This window comes from Taurulus bubalis (assembly GCF_910589615.1).
Source record: "Taurulus bubalis genome assembly, chromosome: 2".
Lineage (NCBI taxonomy): Eukaryota > Metazoa > Chordata > Actinopteri > Perciformes > Cottidae > Taurulus > Taurulus bubalis.
In genome coordinates, this window is record NC_136590.1 from 31,297,687 (window position 1) to 31,322,968 (window position 25,282).

Genomic DNA, 25,282 nt, shown 5'->3' on the forward strand with positions numbered 1-25,282 from the left:
TACTAAGCTGTAACTATTTCCTGAGTAGAAAAGACTATAGATTATAATATAACTATTTTTACAACAATATGAAATGGGCCATTATACATACATTAAGTGTATTTTGATGTATACTGAAATTAAGTTCTAATTTTAAACACAACTTTTACTTGTTATGTCTATTTTTTACTTGTATTTATTGTAAGAAAAGGATTTGAGTACTTATTTTTTCACATATTTAACTAGTGAAGGCTCCTGCAATGTGTGTTGAGAAGAGAAATACATTGTGTTTATCCGTGCTCAAAATAAATATTCCCTAAGGTCTCTGGGGACGTGTATGTTGAATCCTGAAGCAGCTGGACACAACCACCATGGTCCTCTGGCCAGAGGACAAGACCTTTATCCTCAAATCCAGTGTAGAGAGACCAGCTGTTGTATGTTTGATCTGCAGGATGGGTCTTGCCAGATGGGAATGCTTGTCAGTCGTAGTCCTGGGCTCAAGAGGAGTTTGTATAATGTATCCAAATAATTTACAATCATCAGTTATCAGTTAATGAAACAAAAGTAAGTCAAAGTTAGAACAATTGTCACCAACGACGAGCTTTACTTTGAAAATTCCTTAACGGAAGTGTCTATACGAAACATATGCATCAAGCAAACCACCTAAAAGACTATAATGACTTCCTCTTTGTTGATGCAAACTTAAAAATGCAGAATAAAATACATAGATATTTTGAGGTATCTGCTGAATACGGAGCACATTTTCGCATAGTATTAGAGGATGTTACCCTTCAGAGTATCACCAATCATAGTAGTCAGCTAAAATGAGGCTACAAATCTAAACCCTCTATATATAAACGGGGAAACATGTATGAACTCATGGGAAGAAATTGCTTTACCCCCCAATATGTGTCTGTATTTTTTTATTTTTTTTACAAGCTTTTAGTATGAAATACACCCACCAGAAGTATTGTGTACTTATATCGACTTGACACTGGGTGGTAACATGGAATAACACTTGTGTCACAGGTGAGATGCACCAACCAAACGATAACGGTTTCAACCGTTAACCCAGATGTCGTGCTTGATTGCGTAAGACGTGTTCGGGTTCCACGAGCTGCGACAGTTAGCTCAGAGCTTCGTGCTAACGGGTAACTTTATCAGTGCGTTACGTTAACATCCGCATTCGTCAGCTAGCAAAAAGCTCCGTTATCTGAGCTCACCTGGGCACAGCTGCTGCCAGGTCGCTCTGTGATAAAAACATGGACAGTAGACGTTAATCGGGAAAAGACGGAGCTGCCGACCGATGTAAAAAGGTAGAGTCCTGGTGAGGGTGTTTATATATTATATAACTTTAAATTTAGCTTTATATAACGGTGTATTAGGGTCGTTCGGAGCTAGTCAACGTTAGCTTGTCACTGTTTGGTCCCCAACTGAGAGGTTGTGTGAGAAAACTAGCTAGAAATAACAGAGAAGACTTGGCAGTAAACGGAAATAACGTGTATTATTGTGTCAGGTATTCATGGGGACAGTGTGTGTTTGCTTGGCAGCGTAACATCCGCATTCACGTCTCTCTCATTTTGTTGTGTTATAGTAGTTATATTTGTTGTTTTTGACGTAACGCTAGTGTTGAAATTAATGAAATACAATTTCCAATTTAGTTTTATCACTGTTAACTGAACATACTGCGTTTGAGCTAGATACGAGTTAAAACAAGTCATTTGGTAAGGTCGCAATTTTGCTAGACATTTTATCTGGCATTTTTAGAAGAATGATTAATTGGTCCGTCGATGACTTAATTGACAGATTAATCATTAACTAGGTCAAGTGAAAAGAAAGATGAGACTCTGCAATGTAAGCTAATAGTACACTTTGTCTAGGGTAATAGAAAAAGACAGGTGTATAGCTACTGGGTGTTAAATTACCCTTCTGAGAGCGTTTTCACTGATGTGTAGCACAATAAATGGCTCTGAATACAAAGGTAAAGGAACAATGAGGAACCTCAACACTTGTTTTTAATTGTTTTCAAAGATAACATTGCGGGTGTTTTGGTTGTTGTATGAAAGGTAATGGGGATATCTCCTTAAAACTAGCACCTGCCTTGTCAGGGTGCAGTTTTACATGATGCTGTGTGGCAACAGAGGACCATGCATGTCACTAACTTCATTTCTCTCACAATCAATCAACAGTTTTTGGAGATCTGGAGTCCTCCCTCACCTCCTGAAACTGGATTTTGAAGGTTCAGCGATGGATTTTCACCAATAGCTTTTCCTTAATTCCCAGTGACCATATATTTGATACACTGTTAAGGTCGGCATCATGTTTCATCGCCATGAGATGACCGGTTATTGAAACTGTGGCTGTCGTTATATTTGCTTCAATGTCCTGCGGAGAGGAAACATCCTAAACTAGAACCAGCATCTACAGTTGACACTTTTACTGTTTCACATCAGTGCAGTCACACAGCTATGGGCTTCTGTTTGCCTGTGTGCAAGACTTTGCGGAGGGGGAAATATTTTCTGCTACTCTTTATCTCTCTGTCAGTGCTGGCATGGATCACAACTTTTTCAGGCGAAACTGTGAAATACGCTCTGGTTTTCTCCGCCTCACCACAAACTCTTGTCCAAGCCGACAGTCTGAGGGATCCACCTAACACTGAGACAGCAGCACCCAAACGATTAGAAACTCCACCACCAAAGGTCGAATGCCCTCAGGAGTCTCCATTGCTCCGTAAGTATTATTTTAGATTTAGCTGCTGTGTTTTTCCACAAGTAATTTAAATCTATCAGCTTCTGGTGCCCTCTTAATAATAGGAATGGTATTGTGCTCCGTTTTACATTTCTTTCTGTAAGTTCTCCACCTTTTTAAAGTGACAACATGACAGTGTAGATAACTTACTATAATAAACTATATAAGGGTCTGTGCCAATCATTCATCTGTGATGTCACCTTGAACATAACGACTACAGCAGAGTGTGTAGTTTATCAAACCAAAATGAATGGTTGATAATAATAATTAATGTGCATGATAGATGATTTTATATTTTGGTTTGTACGTACATGTTTGCCAATATTGTTGTCAGCGTTGTCAACACAAAACACTTGTAAATTGCATTTGTAAATGCTACATGTTGTTTGTCCAGTACAGGTTCGAAAAGGGAGCAAAAATAAATAGATTAAATTTGATATTTACTGCACTATAAAGCATCTATAACAGTATAGTCACCAATGTTTCTGGTTGAATTTGCTAACTTCCACAGAGGGAGCCGTGAAGCTGTCCTTTGAATCCTCTCTGACACTAAAGGACGTGGAGAGTAAAAACAAAGGAGTGACTGAAGGCGAGTACGAGCCCTCGGACTGCACGGCGAGGCAGAGCGTGGCGGTCCTCATCCCTCATCGCAGCAGAGAGAGACACCTCCTCTACCTCTTGAACCACCTGCACCCCTTTCTGCAGAGGCAGCAGCTACACTACGCCATTTACGTCATCCAGCAGGTATACAGGCTCCACGTCACGTTCTCTATCACATAGGTTTCACATAAAACCAATTCATTTTTAGGTTTCGTGCTTATAGATCTGAGAGTATTGATTTATGATATCAGAGAACTTATGTTGTAAGAATACTTTATTATTAGTATTAGCAATAATTACTTAGTTGAAGTTGTTTTTATTCAAGCTCACCACTGTTACAATTGTACTTGTTTTACTAATATCCATCTGATTTTCTCAACCAAAAATGTTAAACTTGGCATAATTGTATATCAGTTCATATAGCTCAGTCAATCAGTTTGCTTTCTTGCAATCAAAAAGAAAAAATATATACTGTTATTTTGACAAATATGTTGTGACTGCACCCAACTTTAGAGGAAGAAATGTGAAGAAATATGTTCGTAAAATGTATTGCATCACTATATCTATATATATATATATATATATATATATATATATATATATATATATATATATATATATATATATATATATATATATATATATATATATATATATATATATATTTGTTTTATTACAAAATGTCCTGCAGGTAAAACATAGAACTTGCCAGAAAAACCTAACAACTGGCAAGTTGAATTATTTTTCTCAAAATAAGTGAAAAATCTGTTTCGGCCAGTAGTTTTTGTCAGTGCATTCATGCAAAAACTTGTAGACTTAAAGACTTCATGAAAGCAACAACTCATGTCCAGCCATGCACAAAAGCACGCTGCTGAAAACAAAGAAACTAGTGAAGCTAAACATTCTCTAAAGCCAAAGGCAAATCATCTGCAACCAAACAATGTTCCTTGTACTTGTACTTGTTCCTTGTATTTGTAACTAGAAGGTTATAAATAGAGACATGCAAATGAACAGTTTGTCAGCACTGGTTATATTATTACTTTGAATGCATTTTTTAGCTATGATGGTCTAGCAAATAATTAAACAGCCAGAACAGTCTGGTATCTTCAGATAATTACATCACTTTACTGTAATGCACCCTTTAAAACAGGGGTGCCCAATACGTTGATCGCGATCTACCAGTCGATCGCGGAGGTAGTGCGGGTAGATCGCATGCCATTTAAAAAATAACAATAATTAAAAAAATTAAAAAAAACTTTAGAGACAAAACCCAGCTCCCAGTGTGCAAATTAATGTCAATCACTACGGAAGCTGCGCCCGCAATGGTTGGGCGCTTGAATGGATGTTTTGCCAAGTACAGGGAGATGTTTTCCCCGACTTCCTTAATTACCACTGCATAATACACCAACAAGCATTATGCGCTGCAACGCTAAACATGAAAGAGAACAAAGATCGTCTAATCGAGCGAGAGCTCATCAAAGACGGATGTTCTGTGCGCATCTGGAGAAGGACTGCAGCCACTCTGACTTCCTGCTGCACACTGATGTGAGATGGCTTATAGAGCTCTGTCCGGAGATACAGGAGTTTCTCCATGTTGTTAAACATGCAGAATACAACCAACTAAGAGTATGTCAATATGCTCACGTTTCTGAATTACAATTTAAAACGTGTGTCAATTGTGTGTTCCCCTGAAGGAGGGAGCAGCAAGACGTGGGACTGTAATGAGTCATTTTGATTTACTTTTAAACCCTTGCGCTTTAATTATCGGGTAGGATGGACAATTTTTTTTAACTTTTGGACTTTGAATGGCATTTGCAGCCCAGTGATTCTTTAGTTATTTTGCACTTTCAGAGGCTTGATTGCTATGTTGAGTTACCTTTAAAGCTTTATTTGTACTTTTTCTTTACTTTTAAAGCATATTTGCACTTTAATTTGTATTACTATTTAATTTATTTGTTATGATGATGTTCTGATGTTCAGATCTTGTTACTCAAATACATTTGAAGTTCAAATTCCAACATTTTGAGTTACTATTCTTAATTTGCTATAGTAAATTAATAGTCGATAGATTAGTCGTTTATGAAAATAATCGTTAGTTGCAGCCCTAGAGTCAGCCTTTTCCCACATGAAAAAGATTAAGTCCAAACGCCGTTCCACCATGACTGATGACCATTTGGTCTGCCTGACGCTGACTACCAGCAGCTACTGTCCGGACTATGCAACCCTGCTGGTTCCATGCAGTGAAGTCATCAGAGCAAAATGTAATGACCAAAAATGTACAGAATTGTATTGTGTCATAAGGGTTCATGCAGCTATGCAAGGTGCGCCAATATTGTAAATATAAAGTATACTCTGTATATTTATACATTAATAATGCCTTTATTTATTTATATATATATATATATATATATATATATATATATATATTATTAATGTAGGTAGATCTTTTTGACTTGGTCATTTTAAAAGTAGCTCGTGAGCCAAAAAAGTGTGGGCACCCCTGCTTTAAAACAAGGAAAAGACAACACAAAGTCTAAGCCAATATCTAGTCTCATATCACATCGATATATTGCACAGCCCTAGTACAGCCACATTTATCCAGAGTAGTTTATTTTATGCCTTGTATGAATTGCTTCATAATATTTTGGTTCCATGTGGTTCCATCCTGAAGCTGTCACCGGCTTTCATGGTGATTACTTGTAAAAATCAACCACCAAAAAGTACATTAAATGCCTTCATATTCACTTGTTATGCAGTTTATTCTCCTACAATAGTCTGAATGAGATTCAATAACTGGCCCACACAAGTAGCATTAAATCACTTTCTGAGCTGCGGCTGTTCTGTAGATGACCCTATACTCCGATCCTCCTACCTGTTAATAATCTTCTTTTTTTATTGATCAAGCATAATGACACATCAGATACAACAAAAGAACACAGGCATCTACTCTAAACTTTGAACTGTACAACAGCAGATCGTGAATTTGTATTGTGTCTTCTGTTGTTTTAAAGGCTGGTGATGCAACTTTTAACCGTGCCAAGTTACTCAATGTCGGGTATTTGGAGGCACTGAAGGACTACAGTTGGGAGTGCTTCGTCTTCCATGATGTGGACCTGGTTCCTGAAAATGATCACAATTTATACATCTGTGACAATCAGCCCAAACATCTGGTGGTTGGCAGGAACGCCACAGGATACAAGTAAGTATGTGATTAAAAGTAATTTACTGCAAGCCATGAGTCAGCAGTCACAATTTATATTACCCATATGAATAAACAACACAATGTTAATCGATGACAATCTCCTCTGGCCTGATATTATCTTGAATGCTCTGAGATCAAATATGAACAAAGAACTGTGCTTTTTCTTCATATTCTTCCTCTCAGGCTGCGTTACAAAGGCTACTTTGGAGGAGTCACAGCTATGACCAAAGACCAGTTTCATCAAGTGAATGGATTCTCAAACACTTACTGGGGTTGGGGAGGAGAAGATGATGACCTTCGCATCAGGTGAGACGGAAACAAGGGAAAACAGGATTAATTTTTTCTTTTGATCACATCTAGAACAGATGTCGTACTGTCCTTCAATAATTGGTCTGCTTTCTCAAACAGGGTGGAGCTCCAGAAAATGAAGATTGTGCGGCCGCCCGCTGATGTCGCTCGCTACACCATGGTGTTTCACAAACGGGACAGTGGCAATGAAATAAACAAAGACAGGTCAGTAAATGTAGAGATGGGGATAATGTGTTCTGCCTGTCTCGGCACATTATTATTTGTCAATTAAATGGGCTTTTGGGCTGCAAATGGAATCTCTTTATTGATTATTTTATTTTGCTTCCTAGGATGAGGTTGTTGGGACAAACACCTCTGGTGTGGAAAAAGGACGGACTGAACAGCTGCTCATATGAGACTATGTTGCTCGAGAGGCAGCCTCTTTATGTCAACGTTACTGTGGACATTGGTAAGCCATAGAATTGAGATAACAAATGGGAAGCTCTACTGTGACCAAAAAATATGTTATGGTACATGTCTTTCAAGACTGAGCAATATTACTAACTATAGTGACACATTTGGTAACCATTTTACTTGAACCACTCCTCTTCATATAAGCTTCATTATATCTACATGTTGCTCTAAATTTCACTGTTGATGAACTGAATAACTGTTCATAAGTCGACAGAATGCTGCAGCCATTAGGGAGATCTTGAATAAGAGTTACATTGGTTTTAGATATACATTTCAAAAGCCAAGGCACAGGTTTTCTTGGTTGTTGGTGGACGGTCTTTCATGTTCACAACTCATACATATATGATTGTTTTAGGGTGGATCTTCGTCTGAGAATGGACAACTTTTACATGTAAACATATTGTTAAACTACAAATTCTCAAAAACATTTTGTAAAATTATCACAACCAAGAAAATTGTGGTAATATTGCGGCATCAAGTGTTTGACTGACTTTTTTTGTTTAAATGTGGACTTAATATGAATCAATGTATGCAATTCCAAGTGATGCCATATTAACTCTTTGAGAATGTTATTTGTTGGATTCATTTTTAAATGTTTGCAGATTGATTTGGGATGATTTGTCATGTTTTGTTTGTGTTGATGGGATAGTCCAGATCAGCACCTCCTAATAGGATGTTTTTCTCTTTAGAACACATATATAATAAATAGTATTTTCTTATGAACTGTCTTCTGGTATTTATGCAGGGTCAAGAATCTACAGTTTTGGCACTACAATGTTGGTTTATTTGATAAAATATGCACTTAAATATATCTAAAAATGTATATATTTCTGACTGGATGGTTTTAGGATAAAACAAACCAACTCTAAAAAGCTTCTCCCTATATTGGAATACCATAAATAATTGTATTTCTACTATTTTATGGAATTAATGTTACTGTGTGACTAGTAGTTTGCATATAACGGGCACAGAGATGGTAACAACCTGCAGTACATTGATCTGACCAGTAGGGGCCCTGAGAGCACAACATCTACCATTGGGAAAACCCTCTTGAGTGAGGCCTCTGCCCCTTGTTAACTATGAAAAGAGTGCTTTTATTGCCTGACAATTTGCACAGTAGTAGCCTTAATTCACCGTGGTAACAATAACAACCTATTCAAGTCTTATTTGGTTGAAATGTGCGAAAACGTCACACAGCACAAGCGTGGACCAAATTGTAAGCTAAAAATCACAGGTTATGTATATTTTTGTTTTCATAAATGACAAATCAGAAGAAAACTGAGTTACTAAAATATTGTACGCCACGATTTTTAATATGCACAAATATGGACGGTCTAGATTAAGTGGAACTGGGTCAATCAAATCAGCTACTCGCATTCCCATAGAAAGAAGTGTAGTCCCTTATTGTTAATGAGAGGAGAGATACATTTTTAATATCGATCATGGCATCCACAACATCAACTTTCTACCACCATATCCAGACTAGCTGAGGGCAACTGGAATCAGTTTTACAATTATATTTCTTCACATCAACAAAAGTGTTGTAATTTCTTCTCTCTGGCATTTAGCCGAAGCTAAACTATGCTGCAGATATAGCACTGCATCCCTCTGAGGACATAAAGGACATGTAGTAAAAGTGAGAACAAGAATAAGCCCTTATTAGTAATTCAGATACAATGAACTGACCTCTTATCACAGACAGCATAGCTTTTCTTTTTTTTTTTTAACCAGTGCAAAGAAAGAGCGGGGTGTCTGACGCTTTGTATGGACAGAATGATGTCATCTCCTCTTCCTATAGTGCAGAAAGAAAGCTTTGTCTTGTTTGGGCCGAGCCTGGTCATCTAGATCACATGTGACATTCACAAAATACTTCTAGCACACAAAATATCAACTCTGCAAGTCAACACTACAAACTAGTCCATTCCGATATGTTCAGTGGTGCCTGTAATGTGTACTTTTTCGTTCCTGCTTGCAAATATAGGAACACTTGTACTAGTAGAGCATGTGTAAGTAGGATGTTCTTATTTGTATTTGGAATAACAAGGAGAGCAATACTTTATGGAAACCCAAGGCATCTGTGCTTTAGATAGAATAGAAATATCTTGGTTTAGTTCACGCTTTCTCAAAAGATGATTATTGGATGGAAACTAAGCTGTTCAATTATTTCATTACAGTATTTGTGCAGATTTCTGCTGAGTGCTCCACTTTTCTCCCAGAGCTCAAAGTCATCCAGAAAACATGCGAACAAACTACTTGAGCATACTTAAAGCTGCGATGTATTTTTAGATGAACAAAGGAAAGAATAACTACTTGTGTGTGAAATAGGTCACTTTTAGGGAAGAATCTATAAAAATCTCACCAGAGACTGTAGTTTTTCTCAGCTCTCCTGAGAGTTTTTGTTCTGTTAGCACGTTGTTTTTGTTTTCTGGCCTGCAACTTTACCAATTTGGCTCAGCGCTTTTCATCTGTGTCGTTTTTGGCCTCAGCAGGCAGCTAATTTTTGCAAAATATCTCTGATAAACACCCTTACACTACCTTGGTGGCATTAAATGTCAGACAGACCATTTTAGCGACTAGCTGGTGAACATAGTCGAGCATTTAGCAGCTAAAGAGACAGATATTTCCCTCAGGAATGGTGGAAACCAAAACCAGAGCTAAAAAAGTGTGAATATTAGACTTACATTCATCAGGTGGCAAGAAACATGATTTAAAATAAAGTTACGTGTCTGCTGGATGTCTACATGGGCAAATGTAGCAAAGAAGTTTGTTAGATCAACTTAAAAGGTGATCATTTGTCGGGGTTGTTTCACCGCTTGTTTAGCCACCAGGTTATTGCAGTATGCTAAGCTTTCATATATTTTTAAGGGAGAACATTTACTTGTAAAACATAATTGTGGTGCAGTTATGAGGCTAGTAAGACTAGACTCTGTGTATGCCAATAAACCAAACCAAGTTTCCAAACATAGAATAGCTTTACGGTCTCCAGTGTCAAAACTGAATTAGTGATTAGGTTTTAAAATATCACCCCAGGGAAAGTTACAGCAAAAAAAATTCATACCTCAATTTATGGAATTTGGGTTTTAGGATCTGTAACAAACTGTGAAACTGTTAAAAGGCTACAAATATGAGGAACATGCCATCACTACAGGGGAATGTTTCATGATCTTTCTCAGTTTAGGTCGGGAATGTAACTGAATTACATTTAGTAAAGACAGGAAGTAATAAAGACATTGTAGTACATGGATAACATGTAAAAGCTATACATTTAATGCAATCATTGATTACGACTTTGTGATAACGTTGCAGTCTGCTTTGAAAAAGAAAAACATGACATGCGTAGCAGTTAGTAACGAGAACCATGTGTCGTCCATCGCCTCACCCTCACCCCTCCAACCCTCTTCCCCCCACCCCACCCCACCCCCCATTTCCCATCTGTGCCCTTCAGGCCCTCACTTCAGTCACCTCCCACTTCCCTCTTCCTTCTGAACCCGTCTGTTTTTGTTTTCGAGCCCGGGCTCTTTGCACAGGAAATTGTATACATTGGGAGCATTCAGGAAGGCAGAGAGCAGCTTTCCCGTCAGCTCCAAGTTTGGACACATGAAAAAAAAATGGGTAAAAGAGGTCAGTAATTCCTAAACCAGGAGAGGAACAGAAGTCAGCTGTTCTCCTCCCCTCACTTGACTTCCCTCCTCTTTACACAGTCTCAACATTTCAAAAAGCTCTGCCACGAGTTCATCTCTAAATATAGAATATTCTAAAAATCACAACGTGGAAATGTGATTAAAAATAAAGACTAATGTTCCAGAGGGGATTTGCCTATGTTCATTTGCTTCCTCGGGTACAGAGGAGCTAGTGAACAGGGGAGACTGTGGAATGAAGGAAAAGAGGAGGAGATAAAAAAAAGGAGCAGAGGGAGACTGGCTGGGGGTAACAAAAAACAACAGGAAACCGACCGATTCTAACGCTGTTTCTGCAAATCCTTCAGAGATAAAGCAACAGACTGCCACGTCCCGGCCAAGCAACAGTCACACCAGGAATTTTTATTGATCATCACTTCAATTTATGACAATCTAAAGGACTTGAAGTTCAAAATGTGACGTCACTTCTGCTCTCAGCCTCCAACAATGTGGTTAATCAGAATGTGAGCGGATGCAGAGTTTTCGGGGCTGTTCGCTGGGATTTCTCTGTGGCTGCTTTTCTGACCTACAAACTCAACCTCTGTCGAGGTCATATGGATCGATCGCTGTGCTTCAAAGGATCTGTTTGTTTCAATCATCGGGACTACTAACTGGAGCCACATGAAGAATAAAGGGACGAAGCAGAAATCCAAAAAGAAAGGAAGTGAAAATGCGTTCGGCTGTGACCTGATAGAACATCTCCAGAGCTCAGGACAAGATGGTAAACTATTTATTTGACTTTATTTTACAACTAACACTCCTTTACAAGCAGCTTTCATCACACTGTACGTGATTCTTTTCATTAGTTACTTGACTCATATGTAGAAGATCATATTTATACTGAATATTAAGGTTTATTAGTATTTCTGTGGATTATTATAGCTATGATAACCTTTTACATCCATACAATGTGGCTAAATTAGGACAAATAAGACAAACAGTATGTTTATGTAACACATAGGCTTTGTTGAAAGGTTACATATATGAATAGTAGGTCTAGATGTGTTCTACATTTACTGTAGTAAGGCCATTCATTCACACATTGGCTGTTAAATGGTCAGTTGTGACTTTGGGTGTGGCTCTTACATTTTTTGTGTCAATTTGGTAAAGTGACTAGAGTTCCTATGACTGGTTTTATAACTGACAAAAGACTGGGCGGTGCTGCTGCTTATGGATGAGAGAAAATCACGAGTTACGATAAACACAGAAGAAAAACTAAATGTACCATCACATATTAAAAGATCAGGTTTGTTTGGGAGAATATGTCATCTGATCTGTTTCCTGTCTTCTGAGCTTGTGTTCCTTTGTTACAACCATCCTCTGTGATTTTTTTTTGGGAGGGGAGAACCATGATATTTCCAAAAAAGAGATGTATCCCACGTGTAAAGGCATATGAATAGCTGTGTTGAGGATAACTTTAAGGAAGACCAGTAAGAGTGGACACTGTGAGGCGGTGCATTTAGTGCAGGAAGTGAGGGAGGACCTCTGCGTCATAGATGTCCAGCAGACATATTCTGTATATAGAGTGGTTAGTGCATTCATTTGTAACTGCTGTTGGATATTACTGCAAGCTAACAGACACAAAGTAGATGCTTAGTTCAGAAGACCATCAAAAACCTGTTTACGTTACGATACATCTGTAAGCAATTAAAGTCCACCTGATGCCCAGGTGTACCGTGCATAGCTCTACTTTTGTGTGTAAAGTTAAGTGTTGAAATAGAGTATGCATCACGACTGCACAAAAAAGTGTAATGATAATTTATCTTTTTATACCCCACTTGCACAAATGACAATGCGTGAGGGAAGTCTTTTAAAGAGAGAAAATAGTATTGACCGTTGACGTTTTTATGATTAAACATTGAAACATCTCAAATAATAATGAGCAATAGAAAGTGAGCAATAAAAGTGTATGGTCCTAACACTCCTGTCTCACACAGACAAAATGAATCATGATTCATGATCATTATAAAACTACAATATGTTCAGACAAAACTAACTTCAAATCATCAGATATACAAACATGAATCATTGAGAGGAGGAAATACACACATTTAATTATTTCACTTCACCAATTTTATGACAAGGTTTTGTTATTCTAGCCTCGCACCTTTAAAGTCCAACAACATACCATAAAATAAGTTTAATAAACCTGACCAAAAGAAAGACTACAGGGGCTGTTAGGAGTTTTTTCTAAAGCCAGCCACTGAGCGGCATCTGCAGTTTCAACGTTTAATGGAACATTTATGATTTTTATTTTTTAACAAACAAGGAACAAAAACATCTATAGACTCTGTTTTGAGATTGACTCCAATTGTATCTTAAAATGTCCCTCTCAACACATCATTAAATGATTTGACGTGTCATCATAAAGTATCTTTAGAAATCTGTCCAAACTGTATTTTTGTTGCCAGTCTACAAGAAGCAGAGATCTTAGACTGAGAGGCGCTAAATGAAGGCTCCAGAGTTAAATTTGACCACAGGCATGTCGCTGAAAGTCCAATTAAGGCAAAGAGATGAGAATGTAAATGACAGATTGTTGGTGTCTCCGGCAATTTCTGAGAAATGAACCATTGCCGAAACTATTCTTTCATTTTGTGGATGATATATTTTGTTTGTTTTTTATTCAACAACAAGAGACATGGAAGTAAGAGTGTAGTTCAAATGGAAACATCTACAAAAGTAACTACTGTAAAAAGCATAACTACGAGGACATAATGGAATAAAATAGCATTCCTTCATATAGACAAAATTATTAGAAATGTAAGGCAGTTTATGGAACTAAAACTCTCAAAAGACTTGAACATTTCTGTTTTAATATACAATGTTTTTCTGTGAAAGAAAGTTATGCCATATTAACTATTGATGTTCAAATGTAAATATAAATTATCTTCTTTAAACCTGCACCGACACATTACTCAATACTACTTAAAATCATACTGTTTGAGGTAAATACACAAAAAAGACTTTGAAAATGCTATGAAAAGCAAAGCAAAACCAAATTGAAAGTTAGTCTTTATATCTAAGAAGAGTTGCACTTAATATGGAGTCAGGACCCTCATCTCTACATGTCTGTTCCTTCAGCCACACTTTACACAGAACTGTAGGTAAAATACAGCTGGCCTTAAATGTCTTTGTTTTAAAAAGAAATCCAAATGCAATCCAAACTCAAAATCAATCAAGTATGCTGATTTGCATTCAATTACTTTCAGTATTAGCTAACGTTGTGGTCAGACTGAAGCAGAGCTTGTGAATTAGCTGTCAATTTGTTTTTGTCAAACTGCAGGCAAGCACACACTTGTGTACAGAAGGTGATGTAGTGTACTTCAGAAATCTGTGTAGGTCAGTGGTAACATTTCAAAAGTCGTTTTCTATTAGAGGAAATGTCGTAAGTAATACTAGCTACAAGGACTGGGTGTGTCAACCTTCCTCTGAAACAAACAAACCATTTTTAACTTCCTGTCAAAGTCCACCTACAATCAGCGGCCCTAAGGAATAGAAAACAGACCTAGTGGAACAAACTCCTATATAGCATGAAGTGTGCATTGTTACTGCCGAAACATTAGATTCACAGTTCCGTCTCCTGCTTTTAAGATTTGTGTGTGACCATCAAGTCCAGTATATGACTAAAAGTATATGGCTAACACAGTTTCTTAACTTCAGTTCCTCAGGTTCTTAAGAAATGTGCAGAGTTTATCGAGGAGCATGGGATTGTGGACGGGATCTACAGACTGTCGGGGGTCACCTCAAATATCCAGCGTCTCAGGTAGTCATGCAACATGTACAGTAATGTCATACAAGAATTATGATTTCATTATAAAGGAGCAGTGTTTTAACCTTACATTCTTGATAATTACTTGTGTATACATGGTAAGAAAATGATTCTATCTTAAATCAAATAGTCCAGCTCCTTTTTTGTATTCATATGGGCTGTATAAAGTCATGATTATCTTTCATTTACATAATATTCTTTTCTCAGATTAGTATTGAGCTTGTTTAGCATTACTTGTTTTTTCCCCACAACAATGTTAGTCGACTGCATAGAACTCACTCTATTATGCCACGTACTGCAACAGTTCGCAGGGGCAGTAACAATCAAAGCATTCAGCTAACTGTGTTTGTTTGTGTGTGTGTGTGTGTGTGTGTGTGTGTGTGTGTGTGTGTGTGTGTGTGTGTGTGTGTGTGTGTGTGTGTGTGTGTGTGTGTGTGTGTGTGTATGCGTGTGTGCGTGCGTGTGCGTGCGTGCAGGCAGGAATTCAGCTCCGAGGCGTGCCCTGACCTTACAAAGGAAGTGTACCTCCAGGACATCCACTGTGTGGGTTCCTTATGTAAGCTGTTCTTCAGGGAGCTACCCAATCCTCTGCTCACATATGAGCTATACAGCAAATTCACTGTGAGTACATTCACATTTACACTTTTGCTGTGAAAAAAAATCCTGTGTGGCCTAGGCGTGGTTTTACGCCAGATTCACGCTTCACAAACAGTAATTAGTAACAGATATTCCCGGAGTATATTTGTTGCAGCACTATAAAGACCTTATTTATTACAATCTACATGAATGTGGCCTCATCTCTTTGGCCCACTATTGATCATCTGTTTTCATCTCTTTAATTGGAGGATACAGAATCATTAGCAAATTTCAAAGTGCAAAGAACATACAATATGAAGTAATTAAACTAAACTATGATTTAATATCATTCGTCATCTTTGTGATTAAGAGTAGGTTTGCTGCCTATAATCACAAAAATATGTCCCTGCATATACTGTATGAAAAAGTAAGAGACTGACTTATTATCTGTTTTATCTTTTATGTGTGTGTGTGTGTGTTTTGTGGGCTAAACTGTTGCCAAGCAGTTCTGGCAAGTAACAATGTATTAATAATGCAATATTTAAAGATTAAAACGTTTTGTTGCTGTCCCTTTAGGATCACAGGGGGTTTAAGGTTTGTAAGGAAGCGAGAGCAAAAACATTCAAATTTACATTTCCAAACTCATCTGGTAACCTGTGGGGCCTAAGTTGGTGTGACAGTATCTACATTTAGCATTTTCTGGATGAACTGCAGATGTGAAAGAGACTTTAGAGAGGAGCAGGAGAGAAGGAATCCCAAACTGTGTGACCAGTTCATGCTTTCTGTGAAGCTGTCTGTGTACCCTGACGGCTATTAGCATACCTTGGCATTAATGCATCTGGTGCTGCTTGTGCCTGAAAGACTGCAGCACTGCAGTGCTTTAGGAAAAGGCAGTTCCTCACATGGCATAGTAAAGAAAACACACCCAAACCCAGTTTAGTCTTTCCAGCCAAGTTGCCTTGGAAGGAATGAACTCTTAACAACATAGTCATTGAGCAGGATGTGTGCATTAGTGTAGTATTGATTTAAACTCCTATTTGACCTGGCATTGTGTTTACTAATGCTTAATGTCATTTAGAAGTTCATCTTCGGCTTTAACTATGAGACAGGCTGCGCAGGAGCATGTTTTAACAACTACTAATCCTGACGACCTCACACGTGACGAACAAATGCAGCTAGCATGCTCAGCTGTTCGAGCCTCAATCAGATTAGTTTGACTGCACGCACTCCAGCAGGTCTGTTTACCTTAGTTGAGCAAGGGAAACTGTTGGGAGGCTTGATGGAAGGACATGGCATGCATTGGGATCACAGCTTTACCCTTTTAAACACGGACAAGAATATGTATGCAGACAAATTAGTAAGTCTGAATCAGTTTATGGTTTTCTACACCATAATGAACTGAAAATAAAGAATGACTGCCATGCTGGTTAATCTCCGGGATCAAGCATCCAAATCTTTAATTTTTACCGACATTTAAAGTGAATTATTTTGACATGGACATCTTTCTGTTTTGCGTGCAGGAAGTGGTCTCGGTCCAGGGGGATCATGAGAGACTTTTACACATTCAGGGGGTCATCAAAGAACTGCCGACGCCTCACTACAGGTGAACTTCGGCCCTTTACACTCATTTCACAGCAGTAAAGACAACTGACGGTCCAGATGTTATGAATAATATTGTAAAATATGTGACAAGAAGTGTTTGTCAACTCTCCACAGGACTCTGGAGTACCTTACTAAACACTTGGCCCGCCTTGCCACCTTAAGCACCCAGACAAACATGCATACCCGTAACCTGGCCCTGGTTTGGGCTCCAAATCTATTACGGTGAGTTTAGCTTCAGGTACCTGCTTCACTTGACCCATGAAAAAAAAAAATCAATAAAGTAGGTAATGTAGAGATACTTTACAGTCTAACAAATTTGTTATTTTTTTGCTCCTCCTAACTTTGTATTCATACTATAAAGGTTTGGAAAGTATGCATACATAACACATTTCTTTATTTTATTCAAAGGATTCTAATATTTCATATTTGACCTTTCATTTTCTTAGATCTAAAGATATCGAGGCGTCATGTAATAATGGAGACATGGCTTTCCAGGAGGTGCGGATACAACAGTCAGTGGTTGAGTATATTCTAAACCACACAGAGGAGATCTTCAGTGATTCTGTGCAAATCAAACCCAAAGAAGGTATTCAAAAAATGCATACAAACTCTTTTGTGGGAGAAATATTTGGGCCTAAGGATTTGCTAATTGACAATGAAAAACAACAACAACGATGTATTATATTCCTCCAGGACCGAGTTTGATGTGTGGGGAGAAGTACGCCACACTCCCGATCAGTGGCCAGTGTGAACCCATGAAACTGATGAGCCTGGAAGAAGCCCAGGCCCGTTCCTTAAGTCCAAATCATCCTGTGCATAAAGAACGTCAGCGAGAGAACAGTCTGCCCAATACCAGCACTGCCACGCTCTACCACACTGTCATAGACATATCAGACAGCAAGTACGACAGATTTGGATTCAGTCCATTGAAAATGTTTGATTCATGCACAATGACTGCATTTATGTAGGCTACTACTGTCAGGACGCTGTTTGACAGCACTGGACTTAATATTCTCTGTTGGTCTTTTAGGAGAAAGTTTTCTGGGAAATCAAAGAAGTGGAAGTCTATCTTCAATCTGGGACGGTCTGTGGACTCGAAGGGAAAACTGAGCCGGAACGGCAGTGTGTTCATAAGAGCACAGGGGCCAGGTAAAGAGTTAACAATGGCCTAACCATGTCAACAAATAATTAATTTTCCCACTGTTTTTTTAAACATGTTTACAGCTTCCTGACACTTAAAATATGTTGTCAAAGTGTGATAATGTTTTTCAAACAGAAAAGACAGCTCTTCGTCCATCCAGAAGCATGGAGTCGTTGTGCTCCTTACCAACAGGTGGGGATAAAACCTAGATACTTTCATTTAAACCCAGGGCAATATTAATATGATGGTGAAACACTTATTTTTACCACGCAGATGATGACAGAACAGGAAACAAAAGTCCAGCCAGTGGATCCGGCAGCATTTTTGTTCCGGACGTAAAGTCCAGAACGCTGGACTCACTCTTTGATCAGAGCGAACACGATGCAAACTGGGAGTATAAAGGGACAAAAGCTGGAGGGGCAACATGTGGCTGGAGCTCTAGCATGGACCAGAAGTGTTCAGCAGGTGCTTCTGCAGCCCAACAAAAAACTCTGCCAGAGCAACTGAAGGTGTTCAAAGGTGATGACCTCAGCGGCTACAAGCCCACCTCTCCGAAAAGCAGGAGGATGTTGTACTCAGGCTCCTCCAACAACAGCTCCTCTCGGCCCTCTTTCCCAGGAAGCTTCTTCCCGCTGGAATCCTCACCGAGGCATCAGCGCAGGGCTGTCAACATATCGGAGCCTTTTGCTGTGTCCGTACCCCTGCGTGTGTCAGCCGTTATTAGCTCCAACAGCACACCATGCAGGGTGCACATCAAGGACAAAGCTGCTGCTCTGAAACCTTGCAAAGAGAGCTCGGAGCAGAGCGGCAACAGTGGAAAGAGCAACACTTTCCCCCAACTGCAACCCAAGAAGCAGGAAGGAACGGAGAAGAAAAACACAGAGGAGCCGACCTCGAGAGTCCTGCCAGAGGGTGAGGACATATCATCACATGCTAAAGTGGCTGTTTACGTTTCTTATTAAAGTCATACATGTGTTATAGGATGACATGAAAAAACATTTTTTTATTTAGATCAAGGTCAAGGAGGGGTGAGTACTTCTGAACTGGAACCAGCGTGCCATGCAAATGCTAGAGAAGGCAGAGATGCAGCGCCATCTCCTGGGAAAGAACTGCACAACCAGCAGATAACTATGCAACTGGTAAGTCATGGAGCAAAGGCTTCCACTTGAGCAGAATTACAGATGCTATCTTCGATTAGGGCTTTAGTTTTCTGTTTATTTTATCGTCAAATTAAGTTTTTCAATATAAAAGGATAAAAATATTTAAATAAAAAGTATTAGTCAGTAAATCAAACACCATGGTATCAGTATTATTAGTTCTTAGTGCCCTCAGATTCTCTGGCCCATCCAATTAAAATAAAGTCAGATACTTGGGATTTACAGGTAAAAAACAGTAGCACTGTAATCTGAATCCCAATATAACTGCAGAGAGCAAACATTTGTTTGCACTGAGTTACAGCTTTCTTTTTTCCAACTCTCCTATGATGATGAGGAGTGGTGAGCGGTGATTAAGAATAATTATGTTTGCCTGGTTTATAAATGAGTGGTGGAATCATGGGTTGTATTTCATCCTTCCATTTATTTTTTTATTGTTTCTCATTTATACTTTCTCAGGATAAGGGATCTTCTACTGGGAGAGAACTGTGGTCTGACCTCCACCAAGAGCTGAAGATAACTGAACCTGAAATCGACTTGCTGGATGAGACTTTCAACCCCTTATTCAGCACCAAGGGCACCTGTGAGGGCATGAAGTTAACGATGGACATCAAGTCAAAATGGAGCCGCAGCTCTCCGTCTCTGTCGTTGCTATTCAGGGATCAGCCTTCGTCCTCGTCTCTGAGTGATCATGTGATCCCCACTGGATCAGACTCTGCAAAGAAACAGCCCTCAGAGTCCGACATCTTATTTTCTCTGCACAATAAAACAGAAAGCGTTCACGCTGTTACGGTGGGGGAAAAACAGAAGAAGCTGCATCTAAAACTCAAACCCTTCAACAAAGATGACACAAAACAGTGCCAACTTCCTTTAAAAGAACGATGTTTAGATAAAGTTATGAATACTTTGACGATAGAGGACACTCCAAAGGTTGTAGGCTTCTCAGGAGCAGGTGATATCGACAAAACAATGGAGAAGCTTGAAATTCCCCAAGGAGACAAAAATGACTCTGGTGATGCCGCAAAGAAGAATGTGATTTCTGCGGTGGAGGTTATCCAGAGGCTGTCAGTGTGTTTGGAGGAGAGACGTCGCACCTTGGAGCTGCCAAACCTCGACAACTATGAAAGCTGTGGAGGAAACCCAGAGGAGCAGGACTTGGTGGAGCCCTGGGAGGACTTTTGCTCCACCACCAAGCAGTGGGTTACCAGTCCGCTCCATTCACCTGACGTAGAGGAGTTGTTCAAGCAGCTGTCACCCTTCGGCTCTTGCGGGGAAACTCTGATTTCATCTCCTTCAGTTGATAATAACAAACAGTGTCACATTAAGAGCACTGAACACGTTCCTCAGACTACCGGGAGCAAACCAGAGACTAAATGGACGTGTTTGCCGTCAGGGATCAGTGTGAACAGCAGTAGCACAACACAACCTTACACAGGGAAATGCAGCACAACAAAACAGAAGAATACAGCATCATCTCAGAGGTTTTACAGACAGATGTCTTATGAGGTAGAGAAAAGAGAGGAAAATGGCTTTTCTAAACACAGACCATATTCACTTAATTTGGACCTGGGGCATCGATGCATCAGAGACATTTCAAATCAGCAAAACCGTAATTCCTCCGAGTTTTCCTCTTGTCAGAGAGGATTGCTAACCTCCTCCGAGTCTGTAAGTAACCGTCTTCCCTCAGAGTTGGAGTTGTTTCTGAGTGATCGGCAGGCGCCTCTACGCCGAAATTCAGCCCCGGTCAGCGTGTCATCGGTGCGAACAGCCTTCATGATCAAAACATGCCAGGCCAAAGCCGTGCCAGTCGTCCCTCCGAAGGTGCAGTACAGCCAGATACCTCCCTCCAGACGCGACAAGGATTTAGATGCAGCGAAGGGACCAGAAAAGGAACATCCTAAAATGACTGCAGAGAAAAGCAATGCTGCACCTCCTCCAGGGATGTCCAATCTAAAGGAGGAGCTGGAGAATAAAGAGCCTGAACCCAAACACCAAAAACACCCACATGGTGCCGAGTCTGCGAAGACCACATCTATTCCAGAGCTGCCAGTCATCCCGAGAAGACACGCACCCAGCCTGGAAGTGTTTGTGGACTGTCCCAGACCCACTAGAGTCTTACAAAGACCGTCCTTTAGGAACAGGCAGAGACCTCAAAGTCTCATCCTGCTCAGCCCTCCTTTTCCCATCATGGACTATCCTCCGTCAGGAGACGACGGCAAGCTCCTTTCATCCATCAAGAGCCTGAACGACACCTCGGCAGTGAATGTCTTTTCGAAAGAGATGGCGGAGAATTTAAGGACGCCGGAACAAAACAAAATGACAATTCCAAAAAGTGGACAGAGACTGGAAACGTCAACCAGCTGCTTCTACCAGCCGCAGAGGAGGTCGATGATATTTGACAGCAGGAGCCACAGACAGATTGAGTGACTGCTGCCACTGACTATGAGACTGGCCGTGTGTTTAACGATAGTATACGAGGAAAGTGAAAGGAGAATGATATGATAAACTGATGTGAATCATAGCAATGTGTTTGATATGATTCACACATTTCTTGAGGGAGGAAGCTTTGTACAATTTCAGATTTTGAAGTATTTGAGAAAGTGGTGAGGACGCCACGATGTAAGTGAAAGCCATTTAAGCTTGACTGAGATCTATGGCTGCAACTAATGATTTTTTATTTTTATTAAAATTTTAAAGGACATATAAAGGTCACCAGGTGAGCACCAAATAGTTTGTGGGGGTCAAATGTGGACCACAACTTGGTCATGACAATTCAGGGTCTTCATTTTTGTTATGTCTTTTTACTACAGAAGCCACAGTTTTAGAATAATCTGAATTAAAACCAACATGTTATGACATATAGTTGGATTATTTTAATGAACTGACTGATGAACAGCCAGAGTTCAATCTGAATTAGATTGTGAACTTTTCACATACATATTCTGAACTAAATGTACCTTTGAACATTCTGATCTGATCTATCCCATAACCCCGGAGGGTCGTTGGGGCACCACAGACGATCTGTTGACCAGCTCTCTCCATCCCTCTCTGTCCTCGGCAGCTCTCAATGCCTCACTGAGTTTCAAGTGAGTTCATTCTCCGATGTTATCTTCCCATCTTTTCTTTTGTCTCCCTCGTCTCCTTCCACCTTGTACGGTTCCTTGTAAGATGGTCTTTGCAAGGCCTGAGGATCTGGTGATGTGTCCGTACCACCTCAGTTTCCGCTTTATAACAGTGGTAAGCAGGTCATCATGTGGGCCAATGGCTTGGCTGATCTTTTGCCGGACATCCTCGTTTGTGACATGTTGGGTATAGGAGATACCCATGAGTCTTCTGTAGCATCTCATCTCCATGCTCTGTATTATTTTCTGTAGCTCAGCTGTAAGGGTTGAGGTTTCACAGGCATATAGAAAGATTGATGTGAAAGTGAGCGCAGTAGTCTCACCTTTGATGCCAGACTGATGTTTTTGTCTTTCCATATGGGCTTGAGTTTTGCCAGAGCAGCAGTTGTTTGGGCTATTCTGGCAAGGACTTCCTGTTTAGATCCTTCGTCGGACACGATTGCTCCAAGATATTTGAAGCTGGACACCGTTTCCAGTGCTTGTCCGTTGACTTTGATGTCTGAGAGGATGCCCCTGTAGTTGTTGGGCATGATTTTAGTTTTCTCCGCATGGATTTCCATTCCAAAGGCTCGGGAAGTGGTGTCAAGCCTTTCAACTAGGCTGGCAAGTTACTTTTCTTCTCCAGCTAGCCCATCAATGTCATCCGCAAAACGGAGGTTGGTAATTAGTCTGCCTCCTATGCTGACAGTTCTTTCATAGTCTGCCAGGGCATCCGTCATGATACGCTCCAGAAAAATGTTGAAGAGAATGGGGGAGAGAGGGCATCCTTGGCGCACTCCAGTTGTTGTCCTGAACCAGTCTGCGATAGCTCCCTTGTAGAGAACTGCGCTGGAAGCTTTGTTGTACAGGTTTTTAATGACTCTGACAAGGTTAGGCCTGATGTTGTATTTCCTCATGGTCGCCCACAGCGCTGCATGCCATACCCGGTCAAAGGCTTTCTTGAAGTCTACAAACACATGGCAAAGGTGTTGTTGATGCTGCAGGTATCTTTCACAGATAATTCTTAAGTTGAATATCTGTTCTGTGATGCTCCGCCCTGCCCTGAATCCAGCCTGTTCTTCAGCTATGAATACAGGAAGTGTGCAGTAAAAGTGAACAAAAAATGACAAAGAAACTGTTGAACAACCACAAATGTGTTCACATAGATGAAGATGTGTTTATTTATTCATTTATTAACATACACATGATATGAAGTAAATGATACCTATATGCTGTATGTATTAATTGGCTCTGTGATAAGCTGATGTCAACGAGATTTTTTGTCACTATTTACAAGGAAATTCATTTTTCTGATTTAAATACATCAAACTAGATTGATAGTATTTACCCACAGAGGAATTTTAATTCAAATGTATCTTTTTTCTTTAATAATTATTGATATTTTATGGCCATTTTTTGTTGTTGTTTGGTTTTTGACATTAATGAGAACCAGTATTTCCAGAAAGATTAAAGAGTATGTGATGTTATCAAAAGTAAAGCCCTGGCGCTGCTCCGCTGACAGTGAACTGGAGGTTGATTTTGTGCACGCTGACTGTATTTCATGTGTTTGAGTCAAAGTCAGATGACGGCATCGTCAGGTTTTTGTCTATTTTCTTTGCATTAAACGAACAAAGAATCTGATGTATTTCGCTTTATCACCCATGAACATAACATAGTTTGGATGTTTCAGGAGTCTACAGTGTATTTTATAAAGATGAGGATGTTATTGAGGTGACAGTATTTTTTATACTGAAGTTTGTATGGACTGGATGAATGATGGCAGTGTTTTATAAAAATAAAAAAAGTTTGAGAAATGAGAATTGTTTTTTTTAAATTAGTTTTGTAACGTTGGTATACTTGATACTGAAAAGGATTGACTGAAGTGTCTGTATTCATATGAAAAACAACTGAAATTGCTTTTTCTTTAAGTATCTGATGGCGGCACCTGAAGTAATGTAAAAAAAAGACACTTGATGAGTTTTGTTGAAACTGAAAGTCATGAGAATAAAAAGTTCGGTAAACTAGTCAGTTAAAAAAACATTATTTGGTCTCAACTTCGACAAGCAGACCTTTAGCAGTTTTCTTTACTACCCTGGGTATTTTTTTGTATTTTTATTCACCAACTATCACATCAAAGACCAGCTTTGTTATTGACTGCAGTGTTTGACATTGAAGCACACTTTTAGCAATTTTGTAAAACAGGCTTCATGCTAAAGAAAGGACTCAAAGTTTTAACTTTTCTTCTTCCTTCATCTCCCTCTCTTTATCTCTGCTTAAGCACTCCTTTAAGGTATGACATGTTGCTTCTCTCTGTCTTTTTTAAATATTTTAGCCAATGCATATGGAAACAGTCAGACAAATTATACATGTTCACATGTTGTCGAATTAGTGCCTAAATGACTGTCTGGTTTGTTTATCCAACTGTCTAACAATGTATAATAGCACATGATAAATGTCACATCATCATTTTAAATGCCTCTATTTTTTCAAGGGAACTTCATAACGTTCATACAGTCCCACTGGCAGCTTCTCACATTTGAGCAATGTGAAAGAGGTCATAGTGCTGCTGTGTGAATGAGGAGTATTCAAGTGCCCACGTGTTGTGTGGGGCCCTTTGGAGATCAGATGGGATTCTGCAGTCTATTGTGATGTGGTTGGGACCTATACGCTTTTGTGTCCCAATGATTGTTTCTAATAATCTAGGCTACAGTGACCTTGTTGGTTGAACTGTGCATCAAAATACTTGTTTGTCAACATAATCCAAAGTATAGGTTGTGCAGCTCCATGTTAATCAGCTCTGGTCTGTGCCACCAGATGACGCTCCTGCTCCACACTGCCTTTCTAAACGAGCCACTAAACTGCGGGATAAACAGACACACGGTGAAAGTCCGCGCGCTTCAATACATTAAGTGCTACAACTCCTCAACACATGCTGGGGCCGGGAGGGGGACCGTTATCCCGTCTTTAGAGC

The 25,282-nt window shown here is 39.5% G+C and overlaps 3 protein-coding genes across 3 annotated transcripts in view; 2 read left to right on the forward strand and 1 right to left on the reverse strand.

Annotated features, from left to right (window-relative positions):
- kif20a (kinesin family member 20A) overlaps positions 1 to 20,985 on the reverse strand; it is a gene marked incomplete at its 5' end in the record, with an annotated part of 46,147 nt that extends 25,162 nt beyond the window's left edge. The window contains one exon of the mRNA XM_079214485.1: positions 20,885 to 20,985. Within this exon, the coding sequence (XP_079070611.1) occupies positions 20,885 to 20,985 (101 nt within the window). The remainder of the gene's footprint in view (positions 1 to 20,884) is intronic.
- Positions 2,442 to 8,001, forward strand: b4galt4 (UDP-Gal:betaGlcNAc beta 1,4- galactosyltransferase, polypeptide 4). The gene is made up of 6 exons (XM_079214316.1): positions 2,442 to 2,709; positions 3,239 to 3,471; positions 6,339 to 6,526; positions 6,713 to 6,835; positions 6,938 to 7,042; positions 7,168 to 8,001. Exons 1-6 carry the CDS (start codon positions 2,448 to 2,450, stop codon positions 7,295 to 7,297), a joined length of 1,041 nt encoding a protein of 346 aa, XP_079070442.1. The 5' UTR covers positions 2,442 to 2,447; the 3' UTR covers positions 7,298 to 8,001.
- arhgap31 (Rho GTPase activating protein 31) lies at positions 11,590 to 20,615 on the forward strand (the record flags this gene model as incomplete). The annotated part of the gene is given in 14 exon segments (XM_079236723.1): positions 11,590 to 11,689; positions 14,629 to 14,731; positions 15,214 to 15,388; positions 15,392 to 15,415; positions 16,834 to 16,916; positions 17,030 to 17,137; positions 17,362 to 17,501; positions 17,609 to 17,816; positions 17,946 to 18,064; positions 18,192 to 18,248; positions 18,330 to 18,968; positions 19,068 to 19,195; positions 19,670 to 20,406; positions 20,558 to 20,615. Coding segments are annotated over 14 exon segments (2,679 nt in total).
- Positions 20,986 to 25,282: the final 4,297 nt, after the last annotated feature.

Coding starts and splice junctions, on each gene's coding strand:
- b4galt4 (XM_079214316.1), top strand. CDS start 2,448: ATGGGCTTCTGTTTGCCTGTGTGCAAGACTTTGCGGAGGGGGAAATAT. Junction 2,710..3,238: donor TCAGGAGTCTCCATTGCTCC/GTAAGTATTATT, acceptor TAACTTCCACAG/AGGGAGCCGTGAAGCTGTCC. Junction 6,836..6,937: donor GATGATGACCTTCGCATCAG/GTGAGACGGAAA, acceptor TTTCTCAAACAG/GGTGGAGCTCCAGAAAATGA.